This window comes from Rhinolophus hipposideros (genome assembly GCF_964194185.1).
Source record: "Rhinolophus hipposideros genome assembly, chromosome: 8".
Classification (NCBI taxonomy): Eukaryota; Metazoa; Chordata; class Mammalia; order Chiroptera; family Rhinolophidae; genus Rhinolophus; species Rhinolophus hipposideros.
In genome coordinates, this window is record NC_138054.1 from 40,944,953 (window position 1) to 40,957,605 (window position 12,653).

The window sequence follows — 12,653 nt, forward strand, 5'->3', positions numbered from 1 at the left end:
GGGGCTTCTGTATTTTCAGCCTCACCCCACCATAAGTTTTCTTAAAATAAAGCTAATCTGACATGCTCTCCTCCCTCACTACCAAACGATAGTAGTAGTAGAAACACAGGATTACCTTTAGGAACAATATTCTACTAACAACAAAAACTGAAGGAAAAAGGGGGTACCTCCTCCAGGCTGAGAATACTCATTACAGGGCAATTCATCCTGCGGTCTCTTATAATGCTTCAGGAGTGTGACAATTGCATCATGTCCTTTATGAAAAGACAAAAAAGACAAAGGGTCTTAATTTCTGTTTGATTGATTCAGCTTACCACCTAATTAAAAAATGACCAGAGGTCGCTTGAAACACAGGATGTATCTTAAGAGTAATATATTGCAATAGAAACTTAGTGCATTTATTCATTCAAAAGAATTCATTAAGTCTCTGTTGTATAATATGTGAGATACTATGTTGGGTATTGGGAACACAATGAACAAGGTGACTATGATACGACAGTTAAGAAGCTTAGTGTAGTTGAACAAATAACAAGAATGATGAGAATTTCTAAATGAAGAAATATCAAGTGCTGTGGGAAGGTGTAATAGGGGACCATTAAATGGGTGAAAAACACATATGATAATCAGGAAGGAGATATGCATTTGTTGTGATTGAGCATTACATTTGGTTGGCAACTGCAGCATAACATGGCACTAAGATAATTTACGTGTTTGTGGCAGGAGACAGCTGGCTGCCCACCAATATTTGTACTCCCTATTCACGGAGTGATTTTGTCACCGGGAATGGTTGCCCACCCAGGGACAACAGTTCCCTATCCTCTTTGCGTTGAATTGTGGTCTTGTGACAAATTTTCACCAAGAGAACACGAGAAAAAGTGAATTCCAAGTCTGCGCTTTAAGAAACAGGTGCGCCTTCTCTATTTTTCCAATTGGTTGGCTGGATGCAGAGGGTTCTGAGGCCTTAGGGGATGGAAAAAAAGCCATCCACTGACTAGAAATGCCCATCCTGAATTGTTACACAACAGAGATATAAATTTCTATTGTATAAAACACTACCAAAATTGTGGGGTTTACTCATTGCAGTAGAGACTTACTGTGAAGGATTAAAAATGCTAAGTGCTCGTCTGAGTAGACCAATAATTTTAAATAGAACTAAACTTTGATACTATTTTATGCTTTAATTATAAAAATAATCTACTGAAACTAATTTGTACAAGAGGAAAACAAAGTCATCCTTAAAAATCCTTCCAAGAGACTTCTGAAAAGCAAGAGAACTCACTCTAAAAATGGCAAATTTTAGGAATTAAAAAAGCCTAAGTGCTTATCCATCACGAAGGGTTCATAGCTAACACTGGTTCAGAATGCACCTAGCTATGTACAGAGTATGCTGAGAGTTGTACTGGCTTATCAAATCCTTCCTTCAAAAAAAAAAAAAAAAAGAACTAAAACTAACAGAGCATGCAAGATCATAAGATGGAATAATATATTTACTAGCACTTAAAAGCTTTTCCAAATGTAACATCCCAAGACTAGCTTCTTCAAAAACAAAACAAAACATTATAATTACAACTGCTACAACTTGTGGCAAAATTTAAATCTATAGAGTTACTAACTGCTATCGATTTTCTTATCATCCATAGCTTTCTATTCATGACTGTGGATCTGTGATTTTCTCAATTCATAGACACAGGTTATGATGAGGAGTCAGTCTTATCAGCATTTTCTCTGGAGTCTTGTGTGCTCACAATCAGGAAAAACCTCAAGAACGAAATGCCATTAGCCAACAGGCAGGTTTGTAAATAAAGAGCCTAATAGGCAGAAGACCTTTAGATAATCTAAACGTCTGAAGATGGGAGCAAACATGTCATGTTCAGAAAAGGAAAGGCGGCCAGTGTGGCTGGAACATTGCAAGCAAGGATGAGAGTGGTACGAGACCTGGTTGGAGAAGTAGGAAAGCACACGTCATGTGGAGTAGTGCTAACTCACCTTTTTAATGTGCGTAAGATTTGCCAGGAGTGCATATTAAACCAAAGATGCCTGAGCCCTACCCCAGAGATGGTGATTTAAATGGGGTGTAGTGGGACCCAAGCATTGCTTTTCAAACCAAGTCCCAGGTGAAGAGGATCAGAGTCTACCCTTTGATACTGTTGCTGTAAAGTTTTATAGGTTAGAATAAGGAGTTTGGATTTTAATGTAGGTGAGATGGGAAGTAGTGGAGGATTTTGATTAAAGGACATGATTGGTTTTACGTTTTAAAAAGATTCCCATTTGCAGAGTAGAACTGATGATGCAACTTCATTAGGCTGTTGTAAAGATTAAATAAGATAATATTTGTGATATACCTAACAGTTCTAACACATAAATATGACGTTTGGATCTTTTCACTGCTTTCCTTGACTTACTATTTTGCCTTAAGAATTGTAAAGGGAACTTGGCAACACCTTTATGGAACGTCAGATAAATTTTGTAAATACTAACACATTCTATTTCTATTGCTGCTGTTGTTAATTGCCACAGACTTAGTGGCTTAAGTGACACAATTTTATTATCTTATAGTTCTGGTGGTCAGAAGTCAAACACGGTTCTCACTAGGCTAAAATCAAGGTGTTGCCAAGGCTGCCCTCCTTTCTAGAGAGTCCAGAGGAAAATCAGTCTCCTTGCCTTTTCCAGCTTCTAGAGGCAGCGACATTCCTTGGCTTGTTGCCCTCTTTCTGTATCTTCAAAGCCAGCAAGGGCTGGCTGAGTCCTTCTCACATCACTTCACTCTGACCTCTGCCTGTTCTTCTCTCTTTCACATTTAAGGACTCCTCCTATCTTTACACTGGGCCCACTGGGATAACCCAGGATAATCTTTCCCACCACAAGGTCAGCTAATTAGCAGACTTAATTCCATCTGCAACCTTACACACCTTTGCCATGTAAGGCAGTGTACTCACAGGTTCTAGGGAATAGGACCCGGACATCTTTGGGGGCCATTACTCTGCCTACCACATCCAGTGGAATGAAACTTTTAGTGTGTTTGTTTGTGTGTTGGTGCTGCCTCCTGGGACCACCTCCCTTTCATCCCCATCTCTGACGGCCATTTTAGCGTCAGAATAAAAGTAACACCTCCACCACCACCACCAACAACAAAAAAACTCACTAGAATTAAAATACCCCTTCATCTGTCTCATTGCTAGATTCCTAGGTTCTGAAGTTTTGTTTGCTCCTCTCCATACTGTCTGCCTCCACTTTAATCAGACCTGAGGTGCTTTAGGAGTTGTTCTTTTACTTAATCTCATCTTTAAGCATTTGCGACCAGGAAAAGAAAAAACAAAACAAACAAACAAACAAATTTTTTATTATTATTTTTGTTTTTCCTAGGAGAGGCATCTTTGGGGAAAGGAAACAGCCCAAATCCCAAGCTTTCACTCAAGCGTAACAGAGCTTAATTCATGGAGCCCACCTCCTAGCCTGTCTCAGCTCCTCGGTTGGACTGACTGCGGCTGACAAGCCAAGAGAGAGCTGCTTTCCCTAGTGAAGCGGAAAGCCACATCTTGAATCTGGATGCCTGTGTGAGTCAGCGATCGCACCCTTGATGTTACCTTTCGCTTCAACAGCTCTCTTGGCTCCACTTGCTCTGAGCAGTTTTAATTTCCTGCCAGCAGAGTGGCACATTCGCCGGCATTCTCTTTGGAATGCTTTTCATCAGGAGCCTAATGAGTGCCTGGGTTCTGGCTGATGGTAAGCATGAGGCTGCCAGGGAAGTGCCAAGAGACCCTCTCAGCCCTGGAAGGTATCTCCGCCTGATTTCCCACCTCCTGCTCACTGTGGGCGAAGACACACATGTACGGGAAATTCTCCACTGCTATCACTGCTCTGACAAACCACCAAATCAGATGCAAAGAAACCTGAAAACCCTGAAACTTGGCCATAAGGAGTTAAGCCGAAAAAGGCTCTGATGGAACTCACTAAATAGACTTGTTAAACCAAACTCCTGATAATGGATACACCCAGATATCCAAGGCACACTAATGGAACACATCCCGAGATAATCAAACTTCCACTAATTAAATAAAATGTTTTCCTATATCTAAGAATGTACCATCTACATCCAAGTATTTTAGCCAAATAGGAGGTTGCTATGCTATTAGCCTAATGCAGTTATAGTAATGATTTGCACTTTCAAAGTATTATTCATTGGAGCCCCTGAGGGTTTAGGCAAGTGAGACTCTTCTGCTGGCTTGAAGTCTCTTTCATTTCTAGTTCCCCACTCTTCTAGTCCTGTGTGTATTCCCCAAATTCCATGTTTTCCCTTTAATTTGTCTTCTTCTTGTGTTTCTTTATTCCTTATATCTGGAGTAATTTTTTTTTCCTCTTCAAGCTTCTTTGCTTTACACTTTCAGAATAGTTTTTTTATTTTAAAACATAGATTGTCATTTATAACAAACTCACTCAACTCAACGCCCATTAAAAAATGGGCAGATGACATGAAGAGACGTTTTTCTAAAAAGTACATACAGATGGCAAACAGACATATGAAGAAATGCTCAACCTCACTAACCATCAGAGAAATGCAAATAAAAACCACAATAAGATACCACCTCACCCCAGTTAAAATAGCTATCATCAATAAATCAACAAACAACAAGTGCTGGCGTGGATGTGGAGAAAAGGGAATGCTTGTGCACTGTTGGTGGGATTGCAGATTGGTGCAGCCACTATGAAAAACAGTATGGAGGTATCTCAAAAATCTGAAAATGGAACTACCTTATGATCCACCAATTCCACTCCTAGGTATCTATGTGGAGAAATCCAAAACCCTAATTCAAAAAAAATTATCCACCCCTATGTTTATTGCAGCACTATACACAATAGCCAAGACATGGAAACAACGGAAATGCCCATCGGTAGATGACTGGATTAAGAAACTGTGGTACATTTACACAATGGAGTATTACGCAGCCATAAAGAAGAATTAAACCTTACCATTTGCAACAATATGGATGGACCTAGAGAACATTATGTTAAGTGAAATAAGTCAGACAGAGAAAGACAAATACCATATGATCTCACTTATGTGTGGAATCTAAAGAAAAGAATAAATGAATGAACTAATCAGAAACAGTCTCAGAGATATAGAGGAGAAACTGAGGGTTTCTAGATGAGGGGGTGGGTAAGGATAAGAGGGAAGATGACGGGATTAGAAAACACAGTCGGTAACCACAAGATTGCCACGGGGATACGAAAGTCATTTTGGGGAATGTAATCAATAATGTTGTAAAGATTTTGTAGGGTATCCAATGGACACTTGTCTCATTAGGGAGACCACCTCAGGGATGATGTAGAAGCCTGATCACTGCACTGTACACCTGAAGCTGAAGCTGAACAATAATGAATGTCAACTACAATTACATATATATGTATATATATATGTATAGTTACAAGAAGTGGAGTACAGCATTAGGAATAGAGACAGTGGAAATGTAATGGCTGTGTGTGATGTCAGAGGGGTAGTGGAGGGGGGTTGTCACTGTGTGAGGGATATAAATGATAAATGTCGATTACATTTATACAATGGAGTATTATGCAGTACTGTTTTGTGCACCTGAAACTAATAAAAAATATAATAAAATAAAACATAGATTGTTAATAAAATAAGATAAAACTAATAAAAATATAATAAAATAAAACATAGATTGTTGTTTAAGGCTATAAGTTCATCCAAAGGGCTGTTACAAAGACAGTTGAGTATCTATATCGTGCTTACCTTATGTATGTAACAGAGGATTCATAATTATTCCAGAAGGAAAAATACAATTTTTATTATTTCCTCATAAGATTGTTTCTCTGTCCCTACCATTTCATCTTAGGAACAATGAATGCTGTTTATTGCTATGACAAATTGTTTTAAGAACATAGATGAAACCTTGCTATGAAAATTATTTTAAGAACTAAGTTTGAATATTAATGGTAAATGATACCAATACTAAGATCCTCCCCCTGACTTTGTGACTCTAGGTCCAAAGTAAAGTAGAGCGCATGGAGATTTGGTCTTGATTACAGAAGCCAAGGACATGTCACACATGTCCAAGTCATCAAAGGAGCAGTCTGGACTTTATATCTATTTCAAAGAACAGAATTTTTGCAGCAACGATATAGATAAGATTTTGCTCAGCATTTTACATCTCCCTTTCTTATCATGATGAAAACTAACTTTCAGCAGCATTGGAAAGTGGGATCAAAGGGTGACTCCTGATGTTTGCCGTTCTGTGACTTCACTGTGTCTTGACAGTCCCAGTCCCACACACCGTCAATTCAATCACAGGCAATTAAATCACAGGCAATAAAAATTCCAGACTTGCTACATATTCTCAAGACTTGAACGTGAAACATGTTTTAATTTTATGTCACAGAAAGGGAGCACACACCCACTTTCTTCCATTATTCTTGTCCCTTAACTATCACGCCCAAATAAGAATGCCACCAGTCCTTCACCTTGAGATAAGAATTCACAAGCATGGATGCTTTTGTAAAAGAACATTATATACAAACAAAGGGATCTAGCTTTTTGCTTTTCTTTTCTTCTCTCCTTCCTATTTGGCCTTTCTTTTCCCTTCAACCATCCTTCCACAAATATTTATTAGAGCACCCGTTAGGTATCTGTTTAAATAACATCTTCCTAGGAAAGCCCTCCATGACTTCTCAACTATAAATAGTGCCCTTGAACTTTTTACTCACCACTGCTTTTTCTTATTTTACTCATAGCACTTATTATCTGATAGTTTCTATTTGTTTTCTTGCTTGAAGCTTGTGTCTTCCTGCTAGAAACGCAGACTTCCTTAGAGCAGGGAGATATTGTCTGTCGAACTCACTGCTTCACCTCTGTTCCTAGTACAGTGTCTCACGTATTAGTTTTGTAATAAATTTTTGTGTGAATGAATAATTGGTACAAAAGAGATATGTTGAAATAGAAATGTTCTTTACTCTTGTAAAGAATGCTATCTAATAGAAAAGAAAAAAAATATAACTGTTCACTCAAATTTTATTTAGCCAAGCTCTAGGAACGAAAGGTACAGGATACTGTGAATGTGCATATTAGTGCTATTTTACAACAGGCTGGAGGGGTCAGGGAAGAGTTCCTTGAAGAATTGTTTTTTAAGCTAAACTTGAAAGATGAGTATGAGTTGATTAAGCAAAAAGGGAGGTAAAAATCATTCCATGCAGAGGAAAAAAATTTCGTAGTTCCAATGCATAGAAAGAGAAGCTTTGTTTGGAGCATTCTTTAAAATCTTCTGCCTATTAATTTGAGTATTAGGGTGTGCAGTTAATTAGAAACCTATGATATACAAAAACATACCTAGGGAGACAACAGAATAGTGGTAATTAGTATTCTTGAGAACAGCAAGTCTATTATGACTGACCAGATGTCATTTAATGAGACATGGAATAGAATGTTATGACTGAAATATCTGCTTATATCCGATTTCACTTCAACATACATGTATTGAGCATCTATTAGGAATGAGCCATTGAAGTAAGTTTTTGGAAGACAAAAATTAATAGCCCAAATGCTTGCTCTTAAGAAGTTTACTCTTTGGTAGTAGAGAGAGTGTTTCTGCTTGAAGTAGGAAATACAGAGACAGAGATGTGCATATGACAATCACACATAAAGAAAGGCTAGACTGTCAGGGAGGCGTTCTGGAAGAGAGGGTCCATAAACTGAGTCTCAAAGGCTAATCAGAAGTTTAAAGAGTGAAATGGGTGTGGAGAATGGAAGGGTGTAGAGACAGAGAGAACTGCATGAGAAAAGGCTTGGAAACATGGAATAACATGCTGTGTGTAGGGACAACTAAAACTTTTATATTGCTATCATGTGACTACATACTGTCTTGAAGTGTTATTGTGCAGATTTGATGAATTAATACGTATAAAGTGTTTACAACATGCCTGGCACAGAATGAGCACAGAATGAGCACCCAGTGAATGTGGGTCATAGTAAATGTGATGATGATTGTGGCATATGGGGTCAACTAGGTGACAGGAGTGACTGAATATGAAGACTGAAAGGTAATAAGAAGGGCACAGAGCACAGACACTGGGTATGCCATGAGAACAAACGGGGACTTTTCCTATAGGTGATAGTAAGCCACTGAAGGGTTTTAAACTGGAGAATGATGTGGTCCTATTTGCACCTTGAATGCATATCTCAGACTATAGTTGGAAAATGGATTCAAAAGATGCTGAAGATTAAAAAAAAGACTAGTTATGAGTCTACAAAATGGATCAGGAAAAATACGATAAGGGTATGAACTCAAACAGTGATAGTAAAAAAGAAAGAAGAAAGAAAGAAAGAAAGAAAGAAAGAAAGAAAGAAAGAAAGAAAGAAAGAAAGAAAGAAAGAAAGAAAGAAAGAAAGAAAGAAAGAAAGAAAGAAAGGATTAAAAATGTATCTATGAAGTAAAATAAACAAGACTTTTTGACTGAGTAAATTAGGGCTGTGGGAGTAGGAGGTTGAAGGAGAAAAAGCAGTCAAGCATCAATACAGATTTCTGACTTAATGTGGATAGTAATGCCACTAAATGACGGAGTGAATAGGGGATATGGTAGGAGAAACTGACTGATAAGGACAAAAAAGATGCTAACTTCCATTGTGGACTTGTTGAGTTTTACATGTTCCTCAGATACCCAAATAAAGGGATCTAGCATGTCAGTTGGTTGGTGATTTAAAAACATCACCACAAAACCTTGACACTTCTCCATGACTATGGGAGAAAATCCGGTTGTAGTGAAGAGACTTGCAAATTTGTGTTAAACTTCTTAAATATTATTTTATACATTTGCATGCAAATATACATATTGGAATAATGGTTTTAAATTACTTTTATAATGTTTTGATTACTAATTTTCAAAATCTCCTTGATATCATGTCAGTCCTGAGGTTTTAAAATAAATGGTATTACTTGAGTCATAAATAAGAGATATCAATACAAGAAAACAACACATGCTTTTACATATTCCAAGTCTGTCCAGTGGTGTTTTGCAGAGATATAAACCCTTCATTAGCCACCTTATAGAGAATGCCCATCATCTTAATATGTCAAGTATGTCATATATCTTACCAGGCGCTAAAGCATGTAGTAAACTAGATCATGAGATTTGGGAGTCACGTGGAACTTGATTGAATCTCTGCTATGCACTTCATAACAGATACCACCATTTTTGTTGAGAATTTGCTATGTTCCAGACATTTACATCTTATCCCTAACCCTTAGCAGAATTCTGGTTATTAATTTACTCATTTTAAATTTGAAGATTAAGGCTTAGAAAGGTTAAATAACATGTTCAAGGTCATTAAGTAATGAGGATGGAAGTTTGACTTAGATGTATCTGATTATGGAGTGAGATGGTAAGAGCTTGATTTCTACAACAAGACAGACCACACTGTTTGGTGTCAGCTCTCCACTTAAGAGCTGTGTGGTTTGGGCAAGTGTGACTGAACAGCTCTAAGTCTTAATTTATCTGTAAGAGAAAGATAATACCAATTTAAAGGGTTATTTTGATAATTAAATTATACATACATACATACACATATATATACATATATACGTATATATACGTATATATGTATATATATATATACACGTATATATGTATATATATACACGTATATATGTATGTATATAAGTGTTTAATGAATGATTATTCTTTTCCACTATTTTGATGTGGTTTTGATGTGGTTTCTTACATGATTATTATGTTTTAAAAAGTACTTTCATGTGTTATCTCCCTAGAAGAATGAAAGTTCTTTCCAGCCTAATGAGAATTAATATTATTTTATTTATTTTTAATGGAGAGAGTAACTAAACATGTAGAAATGTAATCAGTATACACAAAACCACATACAGATTTTTAAATACCATCTAAATCTTTGGTGTATCCCTTCCACTATCCAAACTCTAATCCAACCTAGCACACGAAACTAGATTCACTAAAATAAACTATGTTCATTAAAGTCCAAATAGGTTAAAATTCAATATAGAACAAACTCAGAAATTTATAACCCATTGATGAAAATTTATCAAAATATTCAATGAATTCACCTCTTCTCCTTTGTACTCTTCCCCACCCTCATCTCTTAGTTATGATTTGCTGGCTGAGAAGTATGAAAAACCACAACTGGAAGACTTCATTACTTTCAGAGAATACACTATAGTATGTTTACTATAAATAATTCACACAATACTACACTTGTCAAAATGAATGAACAAAATATATATCATAGTACAGGAGCCTTGATTTTTATTGTTTTTGCTCACTTACTCACTAATTCTCCAACTGTAGCTCCCTGTCACTGTGAATTAAAGTAGTTCTGCGGTATATAAATATTGTATTCTGGGTAATTAGATATCGGGATAGGACCCTCTGTAAATTACTTTAACTGGTGTCAGTATTGAAGCAAATAAGAACTTTTAGTTCTGTTTCTACTTTGGATTATTTTCTGACCCTAAACAGACTGACATAAAGGAGTGATTTTCTTTGTCAAATGCAGCCTTTTCAAATCTAACTGCCAGACACACTATTGAGCTATGTGATCAATTCTAATTGGCTGAGATCTTTTCAATTTGGCAGTTTCATCTTTAATGCAATGGATGTAAGATTATGTGTAGGTCCTTTCAATGGTTTTTCCATACTGGTACTTAAGGCAGAGGATTTGAACATAAGCAGGTTGCTGGCTATTTCTTCTGGCCAATTTAAATTGATTCGTACAAGTCCTTTGTACCCCAGGGAAAGGGCAGAACAAATCCAAGTGAGTGAGACAGCTATCGCTACTTTCAGATGGAATAGTAGAAAAGAAGGAGGGGCAGACTTGGAGAAGGAAAACACTCTACATATTGTGAAATTGGAGCTCTGAGCAGTCTGGAAGAGAAATACTGAAACTTAACCAGTAGGCTTCTGTGTAGAATCAAAGAAAATTATTTCCAAGATTGATTTTGATATCTTTAGGTTAAAAGGGCTGTGAAAATGAACAAACAAAACAAAACACAAACAAATTCATAGAAACAGAGAGAACAGGGATGGTTACCAGAAAGGAGGGGATAGGGGATGGGTGAAAAAGGTGAGAGGGAATATAGTTAATATTTTGGTAACATTGCATGGTGACAGATGATTACTAGAAGAGTCAGGTGATCACAATGTAAAGTATAAAAATGCTGAATCACTATACTGTATACCTGAAACTAATATAACATTGTATACCAACTATACTTAAACAAAATATTTTAAAGGATTATGTAAATGGAAAGTATTTTTCATATTGGACCCTGCAGGGAGAAATGGTAAGCAAAATTTTTTTCTGAAAGTATTCCAAAAGAAAATAAGATGATTCTTCCAGAACTCCAAAGGACCCCTGAACATGCTATATCAGAATAGCAGAGACAGGATCAGGTAAAAATTTTGTTTGGGTCAGGTTAAAAAAAAAAAATTGTCTGAGAACCATTCAATCAGAGTTGGATGCTTTTGAGAAAGACTCAGTTTTCTGTTAAGTAGTAGACTAGGTGAGTTATATACATGGGGCACTTCCAAAAGCACTCCTTTTCAAACAGACCGATTCTGGTTATGAGGCTCTCATCTGGTCTATCTCTCTTGGGAAAGAAAACCATGATAGGGCCATTTCTACATTATCTCTATTCTATAACTCCCAGTGAAGTTTTAGTGCTTCTTCAACTCCATCTCCAATTTGCTCAGGAAAATCCTTAGCATGCCACATCCATTAATTTGGTGACTCCCTTTCCAAGGGAGAAAGGAAAGCATTTCTTCGTCCAAAGAAAATAGGGACAGGTACTGTTGATATTCTATATATTTTAACAAGGCCATTTCAATCCACCTCGAATACATGAACATAATGCAACGTTTGTCCAGCAAGAGAAAATAGCAGCAGTTTCATTTTGTTAGTTTGATTTGCTCTGCCCCACAACATATGCAAAACATCCATCTGTCTCCTGAGTCCTAACAATCAATTTGTTAAAATTCATAGTAATAATGAAATGCAACACTGATGCCTGGCACATTAGTTGAACAAATAAGGGTGACAAATATGGCATATGTTGCAGATATCAGTGGCTAAGTCCTCTAAGCTAAAGGACTTTTATTGTCATTTGGTAGCAAATCTTAGGAGCTTCCACAATGATTCATTGTTTCCTAAAGTATGGGATTCCACAAAAAAGTAAAGTAAAACCAGTTTTCAACTATCACTCTCAATCAACTAAAAACAAACAAAGCCAACCCCTGTGAAGAGCTAGCTGTAGCAGCTATTTCTGAGCTGTCTTCCGGAAGACTAATGCTTTGTAAACAGTCTTTCCCTGAAACTCAAATTCCCTAAGAGACAGTGTGAGAATCACTTGAATAAATGCAGTGTTTTGTGTAAATAGAACTTAGTAAGGCCTTCTGAAGCTTCAGAATATGTACGATTTTTCAATTGATACTCAAATATAGAAGTCTAGAATTTCTTTTATATAAATGACGCCGAACAGAAATGCATACAGATATTCATCAAAAGACATGTGCATGAATGTTCACAGCAACACTATTCTTAATAATACCTCACTAAAAATTATCCAAATGCCCTTACAGTAGAATGAATAAATACAATGTGATATAGTTGCAAAATATTG

At 36.8% G+C, this 12,653-nt stretch overlaps 1 protein-coding gene across 9 annotated transcripts in view; it reads right to left on the bottom strand.

The window, feature by feature from the left end:
* LOC308501229 (serine/threonine-protein kinase TNNI3K) overlaps positions 1 to 12,653 on the bottom strand; it is a 315,419-nt gene that overhangs the window by 202,649 nt on the left and 100,117 nt on the right. For all 9 annotated transcript variants that reach the window (XR_013993853.1, XM_081057235.1, XM_081057232.1 and 6 more), the window contains one exon: positions 168 to 254. Coding sequence is in view for 8 of the 9 variants with exons in the window: in XM_081057235.1 (XP_080913361.1) it covers positions 168 to 254 (87 nt within the window). In the remaining variant the exon portion in view is untranslated. The remainder of the gene's footprint in view (positions 1 to 167; positions 255 to 12,653) is intronic.